Genomic DNA, 20832 nt, shown 5'->3' with positions numbered 1-20832 from the left:
AGCATTATATTTGCCACTTTATTTGATTCTTCATCGTCTAGGGGACATCATTGAAGTGGGGTTTCGGAATACAATACAGTTTTTCACACACAAAACATAATTTGAAAGCACAGTTTTTGTTTTTTCGAAAGTATATCTTACATACAGAAATGATGTGAACGAGACCTAAATAAGAAGACATATTATAACTCTGAAGAAGTTAGAAATCTAACAAAAAGGTAGAAAACGCTGAATTTAAAGTGCCTTTGATGATGTATTCTGGTAGAGAATTCCAGTCATGAATCGATCTTAGAAAGAAGTAGCTCTTGTACAACGTATTGGACGCTGTTGTAAGTTAGCAAGCTGTCCAATTTCGTGTTCCTTTTTGACGTAGTTTGAGAAACATTGTCGTTTAAGTATCAATAATTGTATCAGCGGAATGTTTGAACACGTTCGTTCTGCACAGCTACTCTTAACACTTTTTTGAGCGGTCTCGACTGACGGGATATAAAGTGGGACGCAGCATGTATTTGTCTTTGTCCCTATCATACGCCGTGTAAATAGCTCCTATTAACAAGCTGGACAAACCCGAGAAACCAAATGGATAATTTTCTCTACAAAAGGCACCGAACTGCCTGTCAATCTCTCAACTTAGCGGGACGACGTGATTCCTTTGTAGGACTCAGGATTGGTACGGTCAGGCTGTACGCAACGTTCGCAATAAATTGCAGGTTCGGGGAGATACAGCACACTACACCACTGGCATCATCCATTCACTACTTCTCATGGAAGATCACCAGATGGGTTGTTTCGTGTGCGCAGTATACGGGAAACAAGCCTATAGAGAACGATATGCCAGATGGGGTGGTTATGTTGCAACAATCATAAAAATTACAAACACGCTTTTGTCAAGTGCTTACTTATCCCTTGAAAAAGAAGTAGTTTGTGGTTTGAACGAATGACGTGGACCAGGGAAAAAAGGTTTCTTTTTATATCGAGGATGGAGCGAAAAGGCGGTCTTGAATAACACTGCCACAATATATTTTCCAATGTAAATTCCCCTTTTAGTCAATCTTACTATTTCCTGTGAAACTTAGCCGTCGGATCAGTTTAGTCGAGTGCTCTGAAGCTGCATATCGTGAACCTGCTGGTTATGAACACAGCTACTGGAGGCAGTACTGAGTAGCGTCTGTACCCGCTATGAGATATCTTATTGGACTGGGGTAAGTTTATTGTTTTGGTGTATTTATATTTCTTCTTTTAACCCTATCTCTTTAACATGAAAGGTGTACACGATACACACTTTGTTACAAAAAAGAAACTGCAAGTATTTTAATATTTGAAACGATAAAACACGGCAGAGCGATGGGAACTTTTCTGGTTTCTGTGACGCAACCTAGACCATACATGGTATGTGTATCAGATCTTATGTTATTGTCTAGTTTCAGCCAGATGAAAAAGAGCAGTCTGTAAACCTCAATAAACTAACTTTTTTAGAAGACAAACTAGGTACATCGTGTCAGAAGTGACTCGTTCCGCAAAAAGAGCGATAAACTAAGAAGGAAGCCGAACCATGGACGTGCTCAAGCCTTCCGAGGGCCCGAACTTGAGAGGAAACGTACCGGAACAATGGCAATGGTTCAGACAACATATGGACCTGTACCTAAGGGCGACAAAGACCACCAAGCGAAGCAACGAACAAAGGGCAGCCATCTTGCTTCATGTGGCGGGACCAGATGCCATCAAAGTCTACAACACCTTTACCTTCGGACTTCAAGAAAATCAGGAGTACAATATAGTACTGAAGACGTTTGAAGAGAACTGCATGCCCCGAAAAAATAAAACATTCGAACGGTATGTTTTTTGTTTGCGAAAACAAGAAAGCGGTGATCAGGTTGAACAGTTCCTGCGAGAGCTACAACTGAAAGTGAAATCGTGCAAATTTTTCACTTTGTCGGACTCCATGGTACGAAATCAAATCGTATGTGGGGTAACAGACAAAAACTATGAGAGCGTTTGTTGCGTGAAGATGATCTGACGTTGGAAAACGCCATACAGCTCGGAAAGGCCTATAAGATTTTTCAGGCAAAAAATGAAACTCTCGGCGGTCCCCGACGTGTCAACGCGGTAGACAAAAGAAGAGAGCGGACATGCTTGAGCGGAAGGTCCAGCTGACGAGAAAAAACTTGTCCTAAGTGCGACCGCAAGCACGACCCACGGTAGTGTCCGGCATACAAGACAAAGTTCAACAAGTGCGAGGATGAAACACTTCGCTGTGTGTTCCAAAACGAAGGCGTTGGTAGATGACGTAATAGAACGGGACGACAGCGACTTCGGCGTTCTTCAAATCAGCACATGGAAGACTAAAAAAACAGAGCAGTGGCTAATGAAGGCCCTTTCAGAAAACAAAGAAGTAGACCTTAAAGGAAACAACGCTTACATTGCGTACTTCATCGTGAAAAAGGGGCGCATAGCTGTAATGGGATTAGCAGCTAGTGAACTCATGGGGCTGGTCCAGTGGGTGCACACGTTGGAAGAAACTATGGCCCAAGAAGTGGAACAGTTGTTTTCTAAGCTGTATAAAGGAATGGGGTGCGTGGGACGGGAGTGTACGATTGTCCCTAAAGAAGGAGCAGAGCCAGTTGTTCAGCCGACGAGAAAAGCGCCACAAACTCCGAAAGGCCAACTCAAGAGAGAACTCCAGAGAATGGAAGAGATTGGAGTCATCATTAGTGTCAATGTACCTACTGATTGGGTAAGCCCCATTGTCATAGTCAAGAAGAAATCAGGTGCTCTTAGAATCTGCATTGATCTAATATCAAAGGCAAGTGAATGAATGCATCAAACGGCAGCACTACTGAATACCACGCCGTGAAGATTTCGAAGCAGAATTGGCAAATGTCAAGTTCTTCTCAAGGCTGAAAGCAAACAGTGGTGTATCTGGCTTATCATGTACAACACCTCGCATGACAAGGCACTAGCCATGCTCAGTGCGCCCGGTGCTATCTGATAAACACCGCCGACGGCCATTAAATTATGTTCTTGTTGCTCTGCACACGATCCTGTCGACTGACTCTTTATCTTCAATGGTACAGTGGGTACCACTAAATACCACTAGATCGGAAGGCATCTTGAGGGTGCACGCTTGGTACGCCATTTGGACGTTACCGATTTCTGAGACTACCATTTGCCATCTCATCCTCACTTGAAGTCTCAGGTCAACGGATCAGGACCGAGGTTTTTGATGAACTTGAAGGGCTAAGAGTGGCGTTGATGATGTACTCGTATGGGGTTGCTCCATGGAACAGCACAACAAGAAACCATAGAACAGCCTGAAGAGAACACTAGCTAACAAGCCAGTGTTAGCATGTTTTGATTCCGAAAAGACGACAAAAGTGACAGGTGATGCATCGCAGTATAGATTGGGAGCGGCACTCCTACAGCTCAATGATACAGAGTGGCGTCCAGGAGCATATGCGTCACGAGTCATGACAGAACCTCCAGGTAACATCATCGGAGCCTTTAAAATAAACATGCCACAGCCGTGGATTGGCTGTGAGCAATTTTTTGGGGACCCGGGTTTTTCGTCACTATTCATTTTAATCATGCAATCATGATATTGGTCTTCAGTTAGAATGAAAAGTAAATACCGTATTTTCCAGGCTGTAGTCCGCGGACCATACATGTTTAAAAGTTGAAACATTGGGCTGCGCAGACCATCTACGCGTGCGGACTATGCAGGAATTTGGTTTCTCAAGATCGTTTATTATTACCAGACGTGACAGATCTATTGAATGAAAGAGTATGTTAGCTATTATTTATCTATAATACTAGCTTTTCTGTGACGAAAAGGTTCAAAGTGTGCCGTCTATCAGACGATTTTCGTGTCGACTAAGCACCAAATGCAGACTATGCACGCCGTACGAGCTATGCACCGTGTGCGCACTATCTAAGCAAAAACTTTTATTTCTGACCCCAAATTCACGTCTGTGTTCGCGGACTATAGCCCGGAAAATACTGTATAATGGGGATGATGGACAACTCTGGACATGCGCTTTATGTCTGATATGAGCAATAATTACATTCATCTGAAGAGTACCTCTTTCTTAGACTCAGTCTAGCGTGTTCGATGTTGAGGACGGAAGATATATGGTGCGGCCGACTTCGCACTTAAATGTGCCCCGAGGAGTATTGAATAGGTCGTGTTTGCTACCCGTGGCGAACACGCAGATAATGTACCGCCCACCCTTTCTCTCCTTTTTCCATGACGGCTCTGAACTACAGAAGGTGATTGTAAGCTCATTCATATCGTTGCTCGTTGAAAAAAAAAAAATGTTCGTCGTCCTTCGTCTTTAGTTTGTTTTATTCTTTCTGTGTCAGTCAATTTTACCAACACGCTCTTCAGGTAATGCGAGGTTTCTGAGATTGCCTAAATATGGTAATAACTCCCTTTGCTGGCTCGAAGCATCCCAAAAATCCCCAGACCATTACGACGCGCAGCCAATTTCCTGATTTAAAAAAAAAAATTGCAGGAGACATGCTTAAGCTTCGCTTTTAAAAGTGGAACGCGGTAGCTGAACAGATAGAGTCGCGCTCGTTCCCAAGCCGTGCAGCGCGTCTGCGTGGCCTAGTTGGTATCTTGTCTGGCGTCTTTTGACATCACGTGTGACGTCACACGTAACGTCTCACGTGATTGCGATGTCATGACCTGTCGACCATAAGGATTTTTCCGTCCCACCGACACAGACGCCGACGCCGGCACCGGATTTTCTGCTACACGAGTTCCTAAACGCTGTCGCGTTAAAAAGTAAGCAAAGATCGCATCACGCCGAAGTCATCTCCGGTGATTGGAGGATCATGTTCTGAAACGAGGACCACTGTCAGCCAATCGCAGCGAAATATCCTCACTGTCTCCGACCGGTAGAATTGCGGAGTGATATGTCGAATGCGCGCGGCTCGCGCTACAATTCAAGCCAGGGAGCGCCCGCTCGAGCACTAACGAGCAGACACATCACTCGCAAAAAAGAAAAAAAAAAAAAACAAAGAAAACAAAAAAAAAAAAAACATAACGCGTTGTTTTTGGATGATTATTTCAGTATTATGTTCCCTCTCCTCTAAAAAAGGAACATTTCTATCCACTCTTTTTTGCTTTTATCATCTACAAAAGCACACATGTTTCATAGCATTTGCAACCTCAACAAAACGCAGTGTTTTCACTGGTCACATGTCGTCCTGGCTGCCGGAACAATGCTCCTTCTGTCGCCGGGCATGACCTCGTTGTGTTCAATCCTTCATTGCTTTTTTAATAAGGAAAATGGTCGCACATCGGTACGATTTATGGATTTCTAGGATGGACATAGACCGCAGAGTAAGTTGTCGCCATATTTAGGTTATTTTATTTATTTATTTATTTATTTCAAATACCGCCAACCCTTGCGGGTTATAGCAGGAGTGGACACAGTAATACATCAAACAAGATACAGGTGACACAAGAAATAATACATAGAACAATCATTCTCACAGGTGCAACTACTCGTCAGCAAACCAGTTCATCAACTTTTCTTCAAATTCTTCAACAGACGTGACGTCCGAAAAAACATTTGGGGGTAATCGGTTCCATTCTTCTATTGTTTTCACAAGAAACGAATATTTAAAAATGTCAATATTGGGCATAAATGGGTCAACTGACCATTCATTGTTTAGTCGTCGAGACCGTCTTCCAGGAGATCTGATATAAGTTTGTGTGTCAATACGAAGATATTTAAAATACAACAAATAAAAAAACTTCAGCTGCGCAATTCTTTGTCTTGACGCTAAGGACGACAATTGGGCTTCCCTCAACAATGCCGAAACAGACTCATGTCTATCGTATTTAGAAAAGATAAACCTGGCTGCTAGCCTTTGAATGCGCTCCACTTTATCTATTTGAGTTTGTGCGTAGGGGTCCCATATTATCGATGCATATTCCAATGTCGGGCGCACTAGAGTTTTATAAACGTTGTTACGGATATCGGAGTTCGTCCCTCTTAAAGATCGCCTCATAAAACAAAGTTTCCTATATGCTGAATTACATACATTTTTAACGTGCGTATTCCAGCTGAGATCACCCGAGATAGTAATACCAAGATACTTAATAGTGTTAGAACGTTGCAAGACTACACCATTTATTTCATACAAAAATATCAACGGAGACTTCTTTTTGGTTGTGCTTAAGACAGTAGTTTTATCAAAATTAATTCGCATATCCCATTTTTCACACCAGTGAAATATAGTCGTCAAGGAGTCATTCAATAATTCGTGATCATCTACAGTTACTAAGGGGATGTAAACCAAACAATCATCAGCAAACAAACGCACTTCTACAGCTGGGTCGATATCTTGAGCGATATCGTTAACATAAACCAAAAACAAAACTGGCCCCAAAACAGATCCTTGGGGTACGCCAGACGTGACCGGTAAAACAGATGACGCATGACCGTCAATTTCAACGTACTGTGTCCTATCAGATAAGTATGATTTAATCCAGAGAACCAAGTTCTTATCAACACCAAGAAGCAATAACTTTTCAAGTAACCTTGAATGCGTGACCCTGTCAAATGCTTTAGATAAGTCAATCAATACAACATCTACTTGGCCACGTACATTTATCACTTTTCCAAACTGATTAGTTGATTCAAACAACTGGGTGATAGTCGATAGCTTGCTGCGAAAACCGTGTTGTTTATCATAAAAAATGTTTCTGTCTTCTAGAAAATCAACGAGATGTTTAGAAATGATGTGTTCGAGCATTTTGCAGCTTGTTGATGTCAACGATATTGGCCGGTAGTTTTTAACTTCAAGATGGTTGCCCGATTTGTGAATGGGTACAACTTTGGCAATTAACCAATCCTTTGGTAAGCAACATGTATTTAGTGACTGTTGAAAGATAATGGTCAAAAAACGTAAAACCGGTTCGCAGTAACGCCTCAGGAATTCATTTGGGATTTTATCTGGTCCCGGTGATTTTTTATGTCAATATTTAGTAGTAAGGCCCTCACTCCCACGTAAGTAATTTGAATAGGCTGTGTTTGCAGACTGGGTTCATTGTCAGTCAGGTCATTTACAGATGTGCCCGCTGAAAAAACCGAGTGAAAGTAGCTATTGAATTCGTTTGCTACGGTAAGCGGATTATCGCATATAGCACCGTCTACATAAACTTCTTTTATAACTTTCTGCTTAGGGGACAGATGCTGCCAAAACTTATAAGGCGACGTTTTTAAAATCGTATTCATCGTATTAGCAAAGTAGCTAGTTTTGGAATCTTTGAGTTTCTTTTTCACATCACTGCTTAAAGAACTAATTGCTAATAAGTTCCGGTACTTACACAGTCTCTTACGTTTTAATCTGCGCTTTAAGTGGATGGTCTCACGTGTGACCCAAGGATTTGTCTTATTAATCTTTTTTATTCTCTGAGGAACATACGCTTTTAGACAGTATACCCCTTACAAAAATATGTATGGACACTTCTTGGACGTTCTATAGAGCAGCGTCCATAGGAAGAACAAAAGGCGTCTATAGGCAGACCACGACCTCTGTTGCCTCCGTGAAGTCGTCCTATGGCTGCCCTATAGAATATTGGCCAACGGACGTTCTATGGACGTCCTATTCTATGGATGATGTGTGGTCATTCTATACCCTCCCTATGGTAAGACGCCATATAGAGTCCATAGGGACTCTATAAGGTGTCTACACAGGGTCTTTACGGTGTCTATAGGGTGCCTGCAGAAAACCCATACGAAGTCACAAGGAGTCCCTAGGGAGTCCAAAGGGAAGCCACACAAGGTCTACACGGGGTCCTCATGGGGTCTGCAGAGAAGCCATACAAGGTCTACAGGGAGTCCCTACAGGGTCCGCAGAGAAGCCACTCAGGGGGTCTGCTACGGGGACCGCACCGACCAACGTTTCTAGAGCAAGTCAGTTGGGAAACGCTAAAGAGCTTGCTCTGAAAAAGCGGCACCGATCTGTACTCGAAAACTGAACTAATTGTGATCGCAACGCCACCATTCCAACCGCAGCGGCCATTCGGACAACTGCACGACCGCGTGTGCTGGTTTAGGACTATCGATATTCGACAACATGTGACTGTTCTGCTTTGGCTTTAATCGGCCACTTCGGCGCCGAAACATATACGGTAGAGAGGGGTTTCAGGGATGCCAACCCCCGTCTCCCAGGCGGACGCGCCGCGAATTGCAATCGAAGTTAGGAAACACCCAAGTTGGGACGCGCTACCTGAAGTCGCCGGTGAGGCATGGCTGTAAAAATAAATATTAATTGTGCCGCAAAACCCTGTAAGCTAAAAGTGTATGCAAACATCACGCCCTGGTCATTTTGTACTATCTCCAATAAAGGTTTCTACAAAAAGAGCTTTTTCCCTTTTGTTTTTACGCAAAAACGTGTTCTGTAAAAGTCATTTTAAAGAGTGTAGGGTCCTTAGGGGTCTGCAAAGAAGCCATACAAGGTCTATAGGGAGTACGTACGGGGCTCACAGGGAAGCCATACAGGGTCCACAAGGAAGACATACAGGGTCTACACGGGCTCCTTATGGAGTCTGCAGAGAAGCCATACAGAGGGTCTGCACGGAGTCCTTACGGGGTCCATAGAGATGCCACTTTAAGCGATGGTGGTACCGCGGTGTGAGAATCGCGCTCCCTAGCTCCTGGATGATTGGCCTCATAATAAAATGGCTTGCCTACACTTTTCAGACGTGAAAAAAAAGTAAGGTTTTGATACTGCGCGCATACAGCATAACTAGAATTACGCGTCGCGCGCAGACCCAGCCTAGTATACCGCTGTCTTACGACGATCATCTAGATGACCGCAATTTTGATAGGCACCAGTGCGCCCCCTATGGGTTGTGAAAGTTGCGAATATCTACGGGGGCCGCAGCGACCCACATTTATCTACCTCCCACTGAGAAAGTAAAAACATTATTCCGGCACCATACTAAACACTTGCACCTCCACGAGGAATATACCCTGAGGTTGGATATGCCTCCAGACATCAATGTAACATATTGATACCCGGAACTTAATTAACAACTCTTTAACTCGGACACCTCGCTACACCTAAAGAAAACGTCTACCCGGCATCACTTTATTAATGTACCAATATATGGCTCACACCATAGAGAGGCAATAGGATGTCCATAGACTCACCAGGTCCATAGAACGGAAATAGGAAGGAATGAAAAACTTTTTTTTTCGCGAAGATCTCTATAGCGTTGTTGTGTCCATTCTGTGGCAAACCAGTGGTACATAGAGGGTCTAAGAACTGTCTACAGGAATCCATAGGATGGACAAAGGGGTAATAGAACGGCAAAAGTATGGACATAGGACGTCCATACATATTTTTGTAGGGGTATAGTTTACTGCTTCCTTAAAGTGATTCCAGAGGCTTTCAGCGTTAGCGTCCTGGCGAAAAGAATCGAGAGAATAATCCAAATAATCTAAGACAGTTGTGTCCTCAGCTTTTTCAAAGTTGTAAACGAGTGCCGTATTCTTTTTCTGTTTTTGAGGGGGGCTATTTTATGTTACCGTCACACGCACCAGCTTATGATCTGAAATCCCGTCTACAACAGACACCTCGTACTCACGAAAGCACGTCGAAAGAAAGCAGAGATCTAAACTGGAATTTTGTGGCCCACACGTTCTTGTGGGTTCCCGGACTATTTGATCGAGGCCGTGTTTTAACAATATTTCTAGCATGTAATCATCTTGTTTCCCACCTGACTCTTCGACAATTTTTTCGTTCCAATTAATGAGGGGGAAATTAAAATCTCCAAGAACTATTCCTTTAGTGCGTTCATTAGCATGGAGTGTCAAAAAATCATCAATTTTTTCAATAAAATTGATGGCCGAGGATGGCGGTCTATATACTCCGCCGACCAGAATGTTACAATGTTTTAAGAATATCTTGCACCATACACTCTCATGGTCTGGGATATGCGTTACAGCCTGATCCCTGAAGGACCGCTTTATAAGCAAGGCAACACCCCCACCTCTAGTGTCTCTGTCGCGCCGCAAAATATCGTAACCGGGAGGGAATACTTGGAAATCTGATACGTCGTGACGCAACCATGTTTCCGTTATCACTACAAGATGCGGGTCATAATCGATTAAAACAGCTTCCAGTTGGTCAGTTTTATTCATAACACTTTGCGCATTTAGCGTGACTATTATCAATCTTGAAATCTACTGATGTCATTCTTTTTCCGATGCAGACGTGGAACTGGCCGTGTGTGATGTGTTTAACTTTACCCTCCGTTCTTTTTCAGAATCCCAAACGTATGCCACGTCATCAACGTAAAGTCTGTCATTAACAAGTTTAACCCTTACTCCTCCCAGTTTTTCGTCGTGTGCTGACTTCCACAGTTTCTTCCTCGTCTGCAACGTTTCTTTTGAAAAGTCATCGGAGATTGACACTGCAGTTCCTTTTAGTTTCTTACAGTTTTTAAACACAGACGGTTTTTCATTATAGTTGAATACCCTTAGAACTACTGGTCTATTTTTGCCTTGGGTGATCCGCCCTATTCTGTGAATTCTTTCGACTGATGTTAAGGACACACCCAGTTGCCTGTTAAAGACGTCATCGAGCACCTTTTGTTCCAGACTCCTTTTTGTTTCTCCAGGTTCCTCGTGAATGCCGAAAACTATAAAGTTGTTCCGGCGGGATCTATCTTCAAATTCAACAAGCCTTCCGTGTTGGTGTACAATAGTGTTCTTCAATGTACTTCGCTTTCCAATTCACGAATTTTGTTTCCATTTTCGGTAACTGTACTTAGAACCCCGCTCAACCTATCTTCAATGCTCTTGAGTGTCTTGCTTACATTAAGGTTGTCAGTTTTAAGCTCCTTAATGTCATTGGCTATTTCAGTCTGTTTTTTTTCAATATATCCTGTAGCCTTCCCATAGTCTCCTTATCGAATTGCAGTTGGCATATCAGAAACCTTTTCAGGGCACCTTTAAGGCCGGTTCTCATATGCCGAAGCGCTGATGCAACGATGCTAACGTGTTGTCAGCTACTTATCGTCTGCCATGAGCAACGGTTTTGACGGTGGGATGCAAAGCTGAAGAACGCTCAGCACACGCTTAGCGCGAGGTCAGCGCTATGCTTGTAGCGCTACGCTGCATGTGTGAACAGGCCATTAAGTGAACACATTCTGTTCATTCTCGTGCCGCGGAGCTCGTTGCGATGAGTAGCTCCATCGTGTTTGTTGGTGTCGATCACTGATCTCTAATGTAGTAGGCTGGATCGCGGATCTGGAGCCCGTCGTTGTCGCCACCGTCGGCCATTGCTGCAAAGCAGGCAATACACTCAAGTCTATGGGAAAAACGCACAAAAGTATGAATATTGAAGCATGTACGTTGTGCTCGGAGGCGAGTATTTTATGGTGCGCTGCGATCCTTATGTCGGGTGTTAGGAGATCAAATTTGTATTTGCCAAATATTCGAACCCCGACTAACAAATATAAACGTACCGGACCACCTACGGTTAAGCTGGCAAGCTTGCTCTTCTAGTCGAGCAAACAAAGGAAGTAGCCGTCAATGAGGCCGTCCTCGGGGAACCCCAAAAGTTAATGTATGACAAAGAAGTTCCATATCGACAGCGGCTTTCCGGGAGTGGGCGAAACCTTCGAGCTTGTCGACTGCTAAACCCAACTCAACGAAACCACCACCGACTCCGCGATACCTCTCGCCTCATTGAGCTGCACTACAGCGGAGTCACTCTCGACCACAAAATATTTATTTATAATAGCTGCGAGGGCTGTGAGCTTTAATGTTTGTACGCAAGCTATTTGACGGGCTTATTGAAAAGCGGCCAAAAAGTTTCAATGCCGACAAAAGCTTAGAAACGGGAAAATGACACTGTTTCTCGTTCTTCTCATAGAGTCCCATGCATTGGCTTGTGTCAATCAATGGCCGCCGGTGGCAACTCTCGGCCCTTGCTGCCGTGGCCACGATCTGCGGTCCAGCCTACTACAATAGACATCAGTGGTGCCGAGTTTAAACTGACAGGCGCCACAGAGCTCTGTAGTGGCCATCCGTTCGAGCATATTGTTACCGAAATCGCAAATCTCCCTTTTTTTTGTAGTTGTTTGTATGCTTACTAGGTGGAGCAAGCAGTAGTCCAATTTTATTTTAGCGTTTTCTATACGTCCACTTACTGTGTAAAGAAACTATAACCACTATGACCAGTAGGAAAGTAACCGCGTACTAAAATGGCGCTGCCAACGCAGCCACTCAGTTCTTTGGCAGCCTCTTCCAAAGACCGATTCCTACGAAAAAAGCACCGTTGCTTACGTTCACACAAAGCACTAATGAATACGCCGAAACCTCGCGTTTTCGTGTCTATCGCTGCTTCTTGCGTGAAAGAGGTGAGAATTACTGTCGGGAACGACGCCCGGGTCGGTGTCGGAGCGATTCGTCGTCGCTCACGGGAGCCAGAGTTTAGTCAAATATTTAAGTCCCCCGGGCGATAATATATTTTATTTGAAAACTGTCCGGTCTTGGCGAAAATGCAGCCGGCATGGGTTCCCGAAAGTCGGCTGAACCGTTACGCCAATTGGAATTTGTGCACAGAGAAAGATGTGGCTTGATGCAGTCTCTTCCAATGTCGCGTAATATCCGTACTGTATACGGTGTTGGTGCTCGTGGGTGGTTGTCTGCGGCGGTTTAGCGCGCATGGAAGACTAAGGATAGCCGTGTGCAACCTAGGCTTTCACGCTGGCGAAAAGAAGTTTAAAGCGCTTGGCCTCACTCCTAACTGCTGCCTCACGTCAAGCGGCCGCCATTTTACGAGGACATCGCAAAAAGCAGCCTATGCAGATGTGGGATCGCGGAAGGAAGTACACGTTCAAAGGAGGTTATTTTACTTGAGACCTCGCGCATAAAAAAAATACACCAAGCCATACGTGCCCGCCTTGTTACAACCGTTTGCTCGTCCAGAGGTGTCGATGTTTGCTAACGGTGTAGTCTTTCTGCGCCCGCAATAACCGCGCTAAAAGTCTGTGCGAGCAGAGCACGAGGTGGCACTAGCTGTCTCGTGAACTGGCGTCTGCCTCCTATGAACTAAAGTCATGGCGGATCACGGAAGTGGAAGCGGATCCGCAACCGGAAAGCGGATCCGCACGTTCTCAACCGCAAAGCCGCTAGGATCGAGCGGTTGGGGCGTGTTTTTGCAGACCGCTTTGGAATCGATTTCTCCCGACCGCTTTCGCGAAGTGCGAAGCGGCAAAAAATCTCAACTCGACGGTGACGTGACGTCGGTGGCTTTCGGAACAAGATGGCAACTGTCGCTGGGGAGGCGTCCAACGCGCTGCAGTCCTAGCGTCGAAGCAGACAAATCAACGGAGAAACGTGATGTTCACGTCCGTCACTTGAATCCGCCGCGAAAAGAATTGACTCGTAATCTTAGCGGTCTTCGCTCCGATAATTAAATTCGAATAAGAGTTTTTTTTTTTTTTTTTTTACTCGAGGTGTCAAAGTTGTTGCCCTCTTCCTCGTTAGTCTTTGCCCGCAGAAGATCAGAACCCGCCCCCAATCGATCAAAATGGCAGCTTTTGTAACCACTAAGAAAGTCGGGTGAATTACTGAAAGCTTTCGACACTGTGCTTGACCACCACGAAGGTGTCGTGAGCCCTTTTTCGAAGACGTCGTGAGCCCATTAGCGTAGCCAACGCATTACAAACGACCTGGCAAGGTGGCTGCGCTATTTATTTTATTTATTTATTTATTTATACCACCGGCCGCCGTAGGGCAGCCAAGGTAGGAGGGACACATGGATCAAGTTTTTACGAAAAAGCAAGCACAGAGTGCGGCAGCGCAGTAATACAAAACAAAAAAAAAAAGAAAAACAAGAGAAAAAAACATTTTACATATATGATCCCAAACACACAAAGAGCAGAAAAATATTCGTTTGAGGGATATCAAGGCCTGAAACCTCAAAACTTTGGTAATTCGTTTATCAATGCTAGAAACAACGTTAAACAACTTGAAGAGACAATTTGTTCGGGTAACGCATTCCAGGCACGGATAGTACGAGAAAAATAAGAGTATATTTGTAACAGTCGGGCTTGCACTTTATTTCAGTGATTGATTTACTGTGTTTATATCTTGTGACCCTAGATGTGTTAAAGTGAAAGTAATCTAGATAATCTAAGTTGTAGTTCCCATTTATTAGATTAAAAATAATTTTCAGTCGATCGATCTTCCTACGTTTTCTAAAAGCGGAAGGCCGGCCTGTACATAAAGCTCCGAAATCGAGGTGTTTCTGCCATGCTTGTTAAATATAAATCTTAATGCCTTCTTCTGAATTCTTTCTAATTTTTTAATATTACATTTTGTGTAAAGATCCCACACAGCGTCGGCATACTCGAGTATAGATCTAACAAACGTTTTGTACGCCAATAGTTTCGTTTTGCTCGAGCAGTCCTTCAATTTCCTTTTTAATGCCCTTAATTTATTCATTGCTTTTCGGGAGATAAAGTCAATATATGAGTTCCAACGCAGATCTGAAGTTATGATTAATCCTAGGTATTTTATTCACATACGGTATTTAAAGCGGTTCCGTGAAGAGTATAATTAAAATTCAGTGGTTTTTGTTTCCTAGTCATCGTCATATGCGCACATTTTTGGTTATTTAGAGACATTTGCCAATCATCACACCATTCTGAGATCATTTCTAAACTTGTTTAAGACTACTTGGTCATTTGAGCATTTGACTTGCTTACAAATTATACAATCATCGGCAAATAAGCGAATTTGAACGGACCTGTCCACTGTAATGTCATTTATAAAAATTAGAAAAAAGTAGGGGTGCAAGAAATGATCCCTGAGGAACTCCAGATTCTACTTTTGATGTGGATGAACGGGAATCCTGTATTTGTACAAACTGTTTTCTGTTATTTAAATATACTTCTAACCATTTTAATATCTGTTCATTGTTTAATAAGGATCTCAGTTTGAAGAGTAGTTTTCCGTGAGGCACGCGGCCAAACGCTTTTGCAAAATCTATAAAAATTACGTCCGTCTGATATCCGGAGTCGATTGACTTTGTGAAATCATTCACAGTGAGCACCAGTTGCGTAACTGTAGATACTGTAGACAAATTACGTCTAATAGCGTAATTGATAAATTACGCTAGGTCGACCTGTAACGTTTACTACTACCAAAAGGAATAAGGGGACCTACTCAAGAAATGAAATGTGCTTGTATGGCAATGTATAAGAAATCCATATGGCTTTTATTTGAGCTTAATATCAAACACGTAGTCTTGATCGGCGTGCGAGTGACGAGAGGAGAGTCCGCCACAACGAAGCCGCGACCGACTAGCACCAAACACATTCCCCCGCACCACGGTTCACCAGTGCCGCTCACAGCTCCGGAAATGATAACAGCAAACAATGCGATGCAAAAACTGGCCCTCTATTTCAATAACAAGGTCAGCTGCTTATGCGGGAAGACCCACTTCGAAGAAAGAGTCGTGCCGTTCTCTGCTGAGTCAGCAAGGCGCGCCCACGTCTGGCTGGGTTTTGCTTGTGTACGAAGTCGGGAAAATCGCCGGTGGGTTTTGTGGTTCTATGTCTCTTTTTCCACTGCCGGAAACTCGTAATGCGTGCGGAAAACGACAACCCACAGAAAATCTTTAGAGTGCCAAAATAGCTCTAGTTTGGCTTGGGATCTCGGATTAAAGTTAACTTTGCCCATGTTGAATTAACCTGAGACTGGGGTAGACAAGAAACGTCAGAACGTAGAAGAGAACGAAAATAGACAGGACGTCGTCTCCAACTCGGCTCAATGACGTCGTCCTATTTTCTGTCTTGTCTACGTTTGCATGTTTTTTCTTTACCACAGGTCAATTCAACATGGTTGATAATCAACAGCTCGCCTGCACCCTTCTTATTTTTTCTCTGGACTTTGGATTTAAAAACCAGATTGTCCAACACAAGTGTAAAAATATCGCATGTGATCGACGAGAAACCACCAACCGCGTCTCGGTGTGTCTGAACGCGGTCACTCTGAACCTTATTCGGAACCGCTTCGCAAACGCATCTCAACCGGCAGTGTGATTGCGCCACTAGTGAGATCGGTCTATTGTAACCATGGAGCTAGAAAGAAGAGGAGGCGACATCGAGGTTAAACTAAACGATAAAATAGAGAGTTTTAGCAGATCGTTTTTTCGCCCCGATAACGACACCCGATAGCGATGCGATGCATGACCAAGGCCGCCGGAGGGGAGAGGAGGTATCCTAATCGGGGCGAAAAAGCGATCTGCTAAAACTCTCTAATACCAAGTGAAGCCGGAAGTTGAGGACGTGGTCGGTGGAACGCCCCCAAGGGAGACCAAAGTCACACCAGGCCGCTGCTGGCCCCAAATAAGTCCTCCTTTACGCCCAAAAGCTTCTTTAAGTTTCGGTTAACGTTGAGGGCGCGTCTTTCTAAACCGGAAGTTTCTAACGCATTCACCTCTGGTGGCGTCATGTCACCTCCAGAAGACCAACTGATTAAAAATTTAACGCACTACCGAGCTTTCTACCCGTTCCAAGTATTTCTAATATTTACTCATTTAGCGGTTTTCGTCGTTCGATGACATTCAGATGATCTCTGATTGGAATCATATACCTATCTTCAATCATTAAAAAGTTTATCAATATAATTTTCTTAAATAACTGAGTTATCATGATAATTATCGACCTATATAATATTTCCCATCGACCGTATAACTCGCATGTAAAGACCGCATTAGTGTAGCTTGCATGTCTTTTTTTAAAACATATCTCTAAGTCCTTAAAAAACAGCCTGTATTTCTTAATCACGTACCTGCCATGCATCTTGCAGGGGCCCAAGTTCTGCGTCGTTGAATGTAGGGTTGTTTTCTGGGTTTTTTATGGTCATATTTCTCGTCCAGGAAAAGCTGGGTCCCCAGCCTTCCGTTGTGTGCCACACCAAGGTCGCGACGACGCACGCCAACAACACAGCGTACTGCGGGCCCATTGCAGAGGAGGCTATCCACATTCGCTGCTGCTTCGAGATCGACTGAACACTGCCTAAGTTATATAAGAAGTTTGTATTTTTTTTGTATTTTTAAAATACAGCTGTACCGGATCATAGCTGACGTGTTTGACATGACTCTGTTAAGAGCAAAGCATTGTTTTTAGAGCGCCGTTGGTTGAGTCATGAGCGACTTCACAAAATCAGTGGAACAGATGTTCGTCATACACAACAGAATACAAAAAAAAAATAAAATAAGTAGCGTTTCAAAGCGATTATTAACTTCATTTTTACCGACGCCCTCGTCGTTTTGGTGCCTGTGGTTGAGGCAGACACTAACGCATGTAACAGCATTGAAGCGACATAAACGACAAAGTCACATTTCGCTGCACGCGTCGTGGAAATAAACCCAAAATTTAACTGACGCGATTAAGAAAAAAAAAACTGACTGTGCGGCAGATGGGCCTATTCCAGATCAAGACAATCACCCACTTTTTATTGCACCCCGGCTTGCACTGGTGTGGGGAGTTTATGATAAGAACAAAGAAAACGAAATACGATGTGGCCAACTATAGACACTGACGTCCTAGGCAACGCAATGCGTGGCCGGACCCAATAGTCTTATTATCGCCCCGAAACCTATTAGATTTCGGGATTTTTTTATAACAACGCCCAATTAGGAATCACAAAGCGAGAATAGTGAGTGTAGAAAGTCACACGTCTGGCGTTCTTTAAGCCGTCAGTGACCATATATAGGATATCCCAAGTCACCAGGCTCGAGCTAAAATAGACTGTAAAAATCGACGCCTGCATGTAGCAATCTAAACTTTTCGTCAAAGGTTTATTACACAAGTCATATTTTTCTATTGGTAAAATTAGAACGCGTAGCTCCCTTTCTCTAAAAGAATAGGGCGAAGAAACTTGCCAGGGTCAACGGCGGACTGCGACGCAGACGACGAAGTCGACTTGAGGGACGCGTTTGGCGCTCGCATTAATAGATGGCGCTAGCTCCTCACTGAGACTGCTCGCAACCACCGTGGTTTATTAAAATAAACATAGCCTTTTTTTTAAAGTTCATTTGGTTTAAAAGTTAACGCAGACAATCAAAAAAAGAAAAGTAAAAAAAAGGCGTTGCACAACGACGGCGTTTTTGCTCCGAACAGACTTCGCTAACGTGTCGTCTGCTCTCTTTCGCTCGTTGGCTACACCTAACATTTTTAGATAAGCTTAGCTACGGAATTGCTCAGAGACGCTGCATGCACGAGCAGTACCCCCCTCACTCACAACGACTCGCCTCCCGTCGTTCGACACGCCGGACGGCTACTTTGGTAACTGCAGTGTGTTCTATGGGATACGTACGTTTCGAAGCGTATCGTCTAGGTGGCGTTTCACCGCACTCCGTGGAGCACACAGTTCGTAAACGAAAATCTAGATGGCGCTTCGAACGACGGGAGGTGGACTAAAGTGAGTGAGGGGGGGTAGGTGGCAGCCTGTTACGCGGGAGTTCCACAACTGAGTTAATCTAGTAACTTTGGCTACACCTTCGGACACTGCTCCCGACTCCATCTATCGATACGCGCCCCGAACGCGCCCCGCAACTCGGTTCGGTCACCTGCGCCGGCGTCCTCCGTTGACCAGGGCAAGTTTCTTGGCCCTATTTTTTTACAGAATGGGAGCTACGCTTTGTAATTTTACAAGAAAAATCCGACCTGTTAAATACATCCTTGACGAAAAGTTTAGATTGCTTCGTGCGAGCACCAATTTGTACTGTCCATTTTAGATCGAGCCTGGTGGCTTGGGACATTCTATATATATAGCTTATAAAACAGTTATTAGGTCAATAACAGAATAATAAAACATAATTTGGATCTTTTGTATAAAATCATACCCTAAGATTTTGGCAAAGGCTACAAGAAATTCGTAAAGCCGGGGTCACACAGCTCATGCATCATGCGAAAGACAGTCTTATAATACAGTTAAGTCGAAGTCAAACAGATATCTGTTGCGCTTCTCGTTTAAATTAATTATATTTTGGATTTTATTATTTTCGTTTAGTTGTTTGGGCCGTTCGTCGTTCCTTGTGATTACTTTTATAATATTGTTGTATAACACCTTTCAGAGCCTGCTTGCGTGATTAAAAGAATTGTGAAAACAACGAAAAAATGAAAGACGTTTACAACTTCCTTTAACGCCGAATTAGAGCGCAGCTCTTGAGGAGTAGAAGGGGAGGGTACTGACACAAAACTTGGAAGTATAAAAAGGCGAGGACGAAGATGAGGAACAGGACATCTTTCATTTTGCAACAACATAGAATGGCACAACGATAAAACCGCCCCCCCCCCCCCCAAAAAAAAAAAAAAAGGTTTCAACATTTTCAAAGAGGGAAAGGAGATACTTTTTTAAAGGAAAGAGAATTTACTGTGAAAATGACAGTTTAAAAAGCACTGGCGTCGCGACGATGTATTACAAATCTAGTTTTCTCTGATTACTTAGGATTCGACCTTTGTCATTGTCAATGATATGGAAAATGCAGCGCTATGTCCTGTGGTTCCTTCTACTTCGTACTGGTCTTTGCACTGTTTTGTTTTTATCATGAAATATTGTTTTTTACAACCTCGAAAGAATAAAAAAATGTCATATAAATATAAAAGTTTAAAAATCTCTAGCATCACGACGATGTGTCTGTAATCTAGTCATCTCTGGAGTTAGGAATTCGACCTCTGTCTTTGTCAATGATAATGAAGGTGCAGAAACGTCGTTGTTTACAGTCCCCATGGCAAATGAATCAATGATTTCTCTCCCAAATTTGTTTTTGTGCCCGCCCAGTATTCTAATAGTAGAGAATTATAAGGAGAACCGGCGGTGAACGATAATTGGGTGAGACGACTCATTTGAAGCCTTTGATGCATCCAAGTTGTGTTCTCTGAGTCGATAGTTGACGAATCTCCCGGTCTGTACAATGTACTGACTGCACGCTAAAAAGAGTCTGTGGGTCTACTTCCACGCACAACACTCGTAGAACCATTCAGCGCAACTTGCGGAGGCAGCTCAGCGAATGACGATGCCGAAACATATGTTTAGACCAAAAAACGCAGACTGAATTGGGAAATTAATCAATGCAAGCGTGAGTTTTGCATTGCTTAATGGTACAACTCAGACTGTGTTTTTTGGTCTAAACAAGGCTGTCGAACCGGAACCGAACCGAACCGAAAACCGGAACCGAACCGGTACTTTTTCCGGAACAGAACCCGAACCCGAACCGTTATATTGTTATTGCGATGAATCCGAACCGGAATTGAACCGGAAAAAAAATAACGGTTACCGGCTCATGTCAAAACGGTTCGGCCACGCGCTGTTGACAATGAATGTGCTATCAATGCCATTTGTTTTTTAAGTGCCGTCAACTGACACACACCTCACTTACATATTTTTCTTCTCCACTCAGTCTTAGGAATATAAACGCTGCATCCATGAATCTTGACAAACGCTGCATCCATGAACCTTGACATATTAACCAGTATTGCGCTGGTCGCGGCTTGCACGTAAAAAAAAAATTAAAAAGCTGTGCAAAAAAAAAAATCGCGTCACGGGATTTTATTTTTCTACAATCTCGGAAATCCTAAATGCTGCTGTGTGCTCATTTCATAACACGTTTCTAGAACGCACGAGTTCTTGAAGCTTGCTTCCATCGGAATGAGAAAAGAAAAGGCTGTGGAGTTTGATAATGTTTGAGGGAGAGAAAGAAATCTTATTTACAGTTGAAATGAGCATTCATGAATTATATCTGCTCTTCGCTGCCCCAACCACCGGTCAGAGTATATCGAAC

At 43.6% G+C, this 20832-nt stretch overlaps 1 protein-coding gene across 1 annotated transcript in view; it reads right to left on the bottom strand.

Moving 5' to 3' along the window:
- Positions 1-17030, bottom strand: part of LOC121838224 — a 40830-nt gene extending 23800 nt beyond the window's left edge. Inside the window, exon 1 of the mRNA XM_042294321.1 lies at positions 16836-17030. Coding sequence (XP_042150255.1) covers positions 16836-17030 — 195 coding nt within the window. The remainder of the gene's footprint in view (positions 1-16835) is intronic.
- Between the last annotated feature and the right edge of the window lie 3802 nt (positions 17031-20832).

Source organism: Ixodes scapularis, unplaced genomic scaffold, assembly GCF_016920785.2.
Source record: "Ixodes scapularis isolate PalLabHiFi unplaced genomic scaffold, ASM1692078v2 PGA_scaffold5__190_contigs__length_132052651, whole genome shotgun sequence".
NCBI lineage: Eukaryota > Metazoa > Arthropoda > Arachnida > Ixodida > Ixodidae > Ixodes > Ixodes scapularis.
This window is presented reverse-complemented; position numbering and strand designations above follow the sequence as displayed.